The sequence below is a fragment of the Neltuma alba genome, unplaced genomic scaffold, assembly GCF_004799145.2.
Source record: "Neltuma alba isolate B1F8T4 unplaced genomic scaffold, ASM479914v2 tig00012615_pilon, whole genome shotgun sequence".
Taxonomy (NCBI): domain Eukaryota; kingdom Viridiplantae; phylum Streptophyta; class Magnoliopsida; order Fabales; family Fabaceae; genus Neltuma; species Neltuma alba.
In genome coordinates, this window is record NW_021637057.1 from 89,842 (window position 1) to 98,179 (window position 8,338).

Here is an 8,338-nt window from a genome sequence, read left to right on the forward strand (position 1 = left end):
ATTCAAAAACAAAATTATGTTGAATGAATATGAACTATGGAGATCAGATACACTAGTATTCCTTCGGATGGAAGATTAAAAACCTCAATATTATACATACAATTTCGTCCTGATTTAGCTCAGTGCGACAATCAGGATGATGGTGGGTTCTAGTTCAGCTCAGGAATCTCTCTGAAAAGCCACCTCCAACTTCTAGCACACTTCTTTCCACTTTTTCTGGGTACTAAGTTGTGCAGAAGCAAGGCTGGCTGCCATAGCCACAATATTCAGTTATTACCTGTCCCAAATCAAACAATAAAATTATTTTTTTATAACCATGATTCCAGAAGAGGATCCAATTTAAAATATAAATGAAAAAAAAAAGAGGCATAATTGTTAGCTACTGGAGATTCATTTGAGTTTTCAGGCTCAATGAGAGTAAACCTAGTAGTAACTCACCATCTGTAGGGTCTACATGTACAAAAAAACTGGCTGCAACAATGAGGTAGCAAAGAATAAGCATCAAGCCTTTAAAATAGTTCGAGGTTCCTTCCTGCAAGAGTCAAAGTAATGTTGAGATATAGCTATCATGAACATGAATGATAGGGGCTACAATGGAAAAAAGTTGTGGGGCGTTTATTACAAATAAAAATATCAGCAAAGTTCAACACGAAACAGAAAACTGAAATTTTGACCAAGCTTCACTGCAAGATGCATATACCAGGACAAACAGAAATAGGACCAACAAAGCATCGACAAGACTAACATCCTTAATCATTATTTTTGGATAATAACATTCTTCGCTATATATGGCACTGGGAAACACTAACAACAGAGAGACAGAAAACCCTCCAAAATGATTCTTCACATCCCTTTCACTGCCTTTACCCATGACATCCCCCTTGCCATCACTTGTCCTCTCATCCACTACGCTCCCATGAGCTCCCCTGGTTACTTACTCCATTGTTCAATCACCCTCTCTGCCATAATTTCTTTATCTGGTAAATCTCTCTCTCTTTTTGTTTATTTTTATTTTTCCCCCTTGTCAATTTGTTTATATAATTCTTCAGATCAGAAGCTTTCTTGGACCAAAAGACGAGAAGACTTTTGAGCAGCAAGTTCTTGGGTTTTTCTTGATCCTAGTGATATTTGAAAGGCTAGGCTGATCTAATCAAGCTCAGCTTATGTCCTAAAGATTGTGGTTTAGGTCACTCAAAGTTGAGAAAACATTAAATCATTAACAAATAATAACGCTGACACGACAACATGCAGGGGGGAAGGAGATCACGTACCTGCAACATAAATGCAACTACAAGCACAGTGATAAAAAGTGTGGCGGTCTCAAAGAGTTGAAAATTCAAGTCCATTTCTATTCCCATGCACCACCCAATAACAACACAGAAAGGGATCTACAATCATCAAAGTGTCCAAAAACAAATCAAATTCTTTCTATGACATGGTGAAATCAATGTTAACTCATTCATGAAATGATCTGGTCAGATGTAAATCTTGAATAACCAGTTTATAACCGTTCAAAAGCATACCACAAACATAGATATCTGTGTAGAAGATCCAATAGCAACTCCAAGTGTGATATCCTTCAGAGAAAATGACGCTATCAGTCATGTAGGCAGCAAAATTTGAATAAAATGTAGGGTTTGAAAGCGACTCACAAGCTTATCCTTCATGGCAAACATGATGGCACTTGCATGTTCAGCAGCATTGCCTACAATTGGAAGCAATATGACACTAATAAAAGCCACAGGCATATGCAATGAATCAGATGCCCCCTGCAACAGACCGCAAATGCAATACATATCAACAGACCCATAACACAACGTATCAAACAACAAGGGTTGCAATAGTTCTTCGTTATCAACAAAGAAGGAAGAAGCACATTTTGAACAGTCTAAATCTCAGAAATATAGTCACAAATAACAAAATATCCATAATTCACTTCAAAAAAGTGGATCCAGACCCAAGAAAAAAATGTTTTCTTCGCAACACTTGGTCCATTCAAGCTAGAACAGAACTATTCAGAAAGCAAAACCAGCTGGGAATATAGACACTCTCTGGCAGTGCAATCTGAGATTTGAATTCAAATTTCCTAGTCTTGGATACAATCACAGTACCATACAGCCAAAACTCAGTGGTAGCCTAATTGCTATTCTAAGAGAAGGTAGCTTACCACTAGTTTTATCTAGGAAATAAGATAAGGACAGAAATCATATTTATGAATTAAAATGAAATTCTATGTCTATTAGTAAAAAATGAAATGAAAACTAATATGTGATTGTAACTACTTAGCGTTGCTCAAACATAATTCTTTACATGCCTAGATCATTCATGATACCAGCCATAAAATTATAAGGATATGATCCACGACCAAAGTTTCCTCAGTTTCTACAGCCGGAGGTAGATGCATGTTCAACCTTGACAAGTGACAGAATGAAGATTAAAAAGCACTAACAAGTCATAAAAGCAAACACTCAACAATACATAAGGGTAGGAGCATCAAGGAGACAAATATAAGAAGTATGGTGATCAAGTCTTTAAGAAATAGATTATACCTCTATGGCATCCACAAGGTATCCAGACAATACAGATACCCATACTGTCAGAATAGCAAGCCAGCCTATTGCTTCCCATTGAGTTAATTCAATTTCTTCTTCATCATCATTTTCACTATTGCCATCCTCCTACATTATAAAACAAGGATAATACCATTAAATAAGCATCTAAAGCAAACATGAAAGCAGCATGAGTACAATATTCTTTTACACTGTAAAATAAATATTAATTTTCTATTTTACATTTTAATCACAATATTAATCTTTCCCTCAAATCAACCCCATTTAGGGAGGAAAAAAGTATCCCCACTCCGTAGGGAAAAAGAATGCATTCCTTTCCCTTCCATAGGAAATACAGAGAACAGGGCGAGAAAGAAGTTCTGCTCATACCAAAAAATGTCCAGAGAGTGAAGCCATATTATTGTTTACCATTCTTTTTGAGAATCACTTCCACCATGTTTTCTTTCCTTTTTGAATACAGTTTCCTCCTTGTAGTGGTAGTGAAGTTAGTTAAATATATTAATCAAGTGACCCAAGTAGAACATCATAAAAGCATTAGTGAATCCTATAATTACGAATTCATTCCTTTTTTGGTCTTCTAGGAAGGGAGGCTTTGTAGTAGCTGTGCGGAAATTTTTATTATTAATACTACCTCCGGTCCTATTTATAAGACCTCAAGGTCTTATAAATAGGACTAGAGGCAGTATATCTTTATTCTCTAAGGCTATATAACCAGCTTGTACCTCGAGGTTCTCTTCCATAATATATGGGTCCTTCCAAGAAATATGGTTTTTAGCAAATACGTAAAATGAGTTAATACAGAAAGAGACTAAAAATAATTGAATGGTTGCATAAATACCGTGCAGCATATTAGGTCACGAAACTTGTAGCATACGCATACATTCATCTTCTTTGAAAATGAGAGAAATTTGAAAACATAATTTAGCATGAATTATCAAAAGAAAATAGACTTACTTTCAAATATATATATATATATATATATATATATATATATATGCATTTGGCCTCACCCTGAATCATCAGGCGTCTAACAAAATAATTACAAATCCTAAGGCTCAAACACAACTATAAAGAAATATAAGCGGAGCATAAGTTGCTAACCTGCTCAATAGGGCTATAAAGACTATGCTGATTTCTTAATTGAAAGAAAAGGTAGCTTGCATATGCCACTAGCATTATACAGCTACTAAATCTGGATAGTGATAACTCTGATTTTCCAACATGAACCTCAGAGTGAGTAAAGTGAAGCACAGCAGGAAACAATATTCCCATCACAGCCATCAAGAGTAACCCTGAATTTACAACAGCAGATGCCTGGAGAAAAGGCCAATGTCAATGTTGATATTTTTTCACTTTTCAGGGTGATGCTATGGAACATAAAGAGGACAAGAATGAAAAGAAACATTCCAAACCATGTTTCAGATACCTTGTTGAAAAGCTGAACTTTATGGTGGTGGACAATTCCTCCAGTAAAGAAGGCACATCCAAGAACCAGAAGCATATTTGATAAAATTGAGCCCAACAGAGACTGCTGAACAACTCTAATCATCCCATTTTTCAAAGCATAAATGGATATAATCATTTCAGTGGCATTGCCAAATGTGGCATTTAGCAGACCTCCAACTGCGTATGCCATAGTAAAGTCAGCAGACATAGACGAGATGCACTTAAGCGTAAGACTTAACAAAACATTAGGCTGTATGCCTTGAGGTATTCATTCTCAAAGGCACTATGTCGTGTCATAACACAACCCCTTGTGCTATTTAGGCCTAGAAGCCACATTACATGGCCAAACTTAGATAGCACAAGGAATAGAACATATCAATATATTTCCATCAGCATTAGCTGTTATACATAGTCCACAAGAAGAGTCAACTGCCCTCTACAGCATAACATCAACTGTTTAACCCCAGTATAATTCATGCATGTTAGAGAACATTAAACATCATCAAAATTTACCAAAAGAAAGAACCGCCCCTGCTGGTTTCAGAATAAAGGTCTGAAGATTGGTTAAACCATAACTGAAGATGCAACATATGTATAGCATTAATAATTTTCATTGCCACTATTTTCAAAATACTTTTTCTCAATAGACTTCATCTCAAATTGGATAAAAGCAACAATCAAATAATACTTGGAAGAAAATTATGCATTCATGCTCCACTACAAAACAGCCACCTCCATTCTCTATAATCTTCATTCATCGTAATAAATTCATTCAACACCTGGTCCATTGCCTTAGGCGCAAAGTAGTCCCCTTCTATCGGGAAGGTTATGGGTTCAATCCACAGTGCTGGTTTGGCCCCTTTCCATTCAAAAAATAGATAGACAAAATAAATAAATAATCATATTTCGATCACCTTCCTGAAGATGAATTTGATGTCGAAATGTGGCATGAAGTTTTAGTGAAATAATTCCACATGAAATTAGGTCTAATGTGGGACATCCAAAACTATTAATGGGGAAAAATTTTAATACATCATGCATGGTATCTGCCTACAAAACTTTCAACCGTTATTCAAACTTACTCTCTCCTGATTCATATGTTGCATTCAATGACTTTAAAATGAAAGATAAAAAAGGAAGGGGGGAAAAAGAAGCTGCTAAAACTGCAGACAGAAAACTCCAAACAAGAATAGCATCTCATAGAATTATCATCCATATACAACGATGCATATAATCCTTCCTTTTTATACCCAACAAAGATTTGTACCAGGAAAACTACAACTATACCTGTTGGTCCAGTATACAATGCAAGCTGCCTGCATCAAATGCAAGCAAATTCATCTGTTAGAACTAGAAAGTGATGAAGATAAAATAAGGAAAACAATTAAATGTCCAATTTCTCTGGACAAGGCAATACTTACTCAGTAGCATATCCCAAACGTTCTGCCAAGGGAGCAATACCCAATAAGCTGAAAAAGAACACCCATCCCTAACAAATATGAGGTAATTATTAATAAATTAAAAGCTTAGAAGCAACCACAAACCAATAACTGTTAGGTGTGAAAAGGTTTTAAATTCGAGCAGATTTCAAAATTCCAACCATTTGTTACTATCCGGCTGTTATTATCAATGTGCATATCACAAGATTGTCTTTTCCTGGTCTAAAACAAAATTCAAAAGAACCTAAGAAGCAAGTTTTCTGTGATGAAGAGATAGCTATTATGAAATTTTAACCTATTTTCCCTTTTCTAACACCCTTTTTATCTCGTTCAAAGTTCGAAAAACAATAGCAAAAGGATGACAGCGGAGCAGATTCATACATGCTTTTGTGTTAGATAACGTAGCAATATCGCCAATGGACCAAAAGGTAGCAACATGTTGATCTTTGCTTTAAATAGGACAATATATATGCTCCTGAAGGGTCGGATCTGTATCCGCTTAAAGGATGAGCTGGCCAAGCTTCCAGGAGAAAGTACATGTGCTGTCTCAAAATCAAAAGTCTGGACTTTTCCTGAAGATGGTGACGGTCTAAAAGCAATCTCCTCATCTGAGTCAAGGTCTATTTTATCCTCTGCAGAACCCATCTGCATCCAGAGATAACAAATATGGCAACTTTTCAGCCAAGCTAATATCAATGCAGGGACTCAAGAAGTGTATCAACTGGCATTTTGCAGCACAACAAATAAATAAATGTATCCCCCAAATGTAGATTACTGCACTCCATCAGTCTTTAGAATGATTAGCAGTTATTCAGTCAACCGTTTTCGCGAAGCAGTACATAGAACTATGTGGCCAGCATCCAGCGCCACATGCTCAAAGCTTCATGTCACTATTTCGGCTCATTATAGATTTGAAATGCAACTAATCTCAATGAGTATATGCATGCATCGCCAATGATAACAACGAGATCAGTAAAAACAAGCCATGGGCAAGTCCAAAGGCATCAGATTTGAGCAAAATCCAAACGATATGGTCGAGGGTGAACCATAAATCAGTAGTGCTACATCGTAATTGATGTACAGCAGATCAGTTGACAAGTTACAACTCACAACCAAGTAAAAAGTGGCAGCAATCACGAAGCCCGCCAAATAACCAGATCAATCGCAAAAAGATAGACGATAAAGAGAATTGCCTGAGAAAGTCACTGGATTTGAATTGAAGAGTACTAAGATCTTCAGGGTGGATCCAGCTCTGCTAAACAACAAACAGAGAAAAAAAAAAACTCAGATTAAAGAAAAACAAGAGACCCAGACAGGTGGGATCCACACAAAGAGCATCTATCTATATATCTCCTTGAACTTCTTGGCAGCTAGATATTTTATGTGGGTCAGTGATTAAGGAACAACAAAGAGAGAGTTAAGCTAAGCCGAAGAAGTAGCAGAAGAAGACGAAGAGAAAGAAAAGGGGCAAAAAAGAGGCGAGGGTACTATTCAAATGTGGCGTAGACAGCCGGCAAATGGAAGAAAGTCTCACGAAACGAAGGTTCGACGAAAGAGCGCCCCTTGATATATTTTCAATTTCTTACTTCTTATGGATCTCCATTCTCCGTAATTTAATGTATTTATACTTTCGCTTCTGAAATCTGAACACAAACATTTTTTATACGTTTATGATTGATTCTTCTTATTGATTACTCAGAAAGATATTATTGTCTCCATTAGACGAAGTGGGAGAATTACAATTAGATTTCGTCTGCTAATTTAGACAAGACTTTGACCCGGAAATATCACTTGACCTTTTGCTTCTTCTTTTTTTCTTCTCGGTTTTAACAATTAAATTTAAGCATTTTCAATAACCAAAACAAAAAATTTAAGCATTTTACTTGTCCGGTAAAAACAAAAATTTTAAATTTGACAAAAGTTGAATTATATTGATTTTAAAAAATACTTTCATTTTTTGTTATTGATTTTAAATTATATTATCTGAAAATTGACAAAAAAAAATTGAGAAATTATCCATAAATACATGTTCGAAAAAGTATACACCCAATATCCCTTGAAATCTAGAAAAGGTGTATTGAAAACATATAATTTTAAATTCGGGGAGCATTAAACAATTAATTTTTTGAGTAGATATTTATGGACAATTTTTTAAAATTAAATTTATTTTGTATTACCGGGCTCAAGTGAGCATGAACGACATAGGATAGTGAATAGACAAGCCGTTGGGTTTCATTCTTAGCTTTTGTATTTTTTTTTTTCTTAGAAAACAACTCAATTGAAATTGGTGTACCATTTGTTATTATATGGCGGAGCATATTCCTTGCTGATTAAAAAAAAATGCATTGTACAACATAACTGAATTATTACAATTTTTTTATAAAAAAATTGGATTATCTCTAAAATTTGACCTCGTTTTAATTTTAATTCTGAGATAGTATTTTTGGTTTCTAAAGTAACGAACAAAATCAAAGTGAGGTTAACTTTCAAGAACCAAAACCACAATAGTGCCAAATTTTATGGATCAAAACTATTCGTTTCAAATTTTAAAAACTAAAATCAAAATAATGTCAAATTTTTAGGACCAAAGGTAGTATTAACCAAAAAAAAATTAATACTTATCCTGTCCTTAATATAATAACTAATTATTATGTTGATCCTGATCTTAAATATAAAATATAATTCTTATATTATCAATTTTTCCTAGATTACTTATATTGATATATCATCAATCATAAGCAAGTAAGGAAAGATGATTATAGTATTTTAGAAAATACGTTATATTTTTCATAATTAACTAACTTACCTAATTTTTTTAAGCAAATCAAATTAGTTAAATAAATTTTATATTAAAAGCCAGAAGAGTATAATGGACACGAGTGT

The 8,338-nt window shown here is 34.7% G+C and overlaps 1 protein-coding gene across 2 annotated transcripts; it reads right to left on the reverse strand.

The window, feature by feature from the left end:
* Positions 1-6,936, reverse strand: LOC114729198 (vacuolar cation/proton exchanger 2). 2 transcript variants are annotated; one of them, XM_028916177.1, is made up of 12 exons: positions 6,649-6,936; positions 5,837-6,100; positions 5,438-5,505; positions 5,304-5,332; positions 3,997-4,193; positions 3,672-3,884; positions 2,550-2,678; positions 1,653-1,769; positions 1,524-1,577; positions 1,272-1,388; positions 442-532; positions 1-277 (listed from the first exon to the last, which is right to left on the reverse strand). In XM_028916177.1, exons 2-12 carry the CDS (start codon positions 6,098-6,100, stop codon positions 267-269), a joined length of 1,290 nt encoding a protein of 429 aa, XP_028772010.1. In that variant the 5' UTR covers positions 6,649-6,936; the 3' UTR covers positions 1-266. The 2 variants fall into 2 exon arrangements, with proteins under 2 accessions (XP_028772010.1, XP_028772008.1); XM_028916175.1 differs by having other exon boundaries at positions 439-532.
* Between the last annotated feature and the right edge of the window lie 1,402 nt (positions 6,937-8,338).

Bases quoted from the DNA above. Each gene is read 5' to 3' on its own strand.
- LOC114729198 (XM_028916175.1), bottom strand. From the start codon at position 6,100: ATGGGTTCTGCAGAGGATAAAATAGACCTTGACTCAGATGAGGAGATT. The intron at 5,506-5,836 runs GTATGAATCTGC...CATATTTGTTAG, and splicing joins GTTATCTAACACAAAAGCAT to GGATGGGTGTTCTTTTTCAG. The intron at 1,770-2,549 runs GTATAATCTATT...GGTCTGTTGCAG, and splicing joins ACCTTGTGGATGCCATAGAG to GGGGCATCTGATTCATTGCA.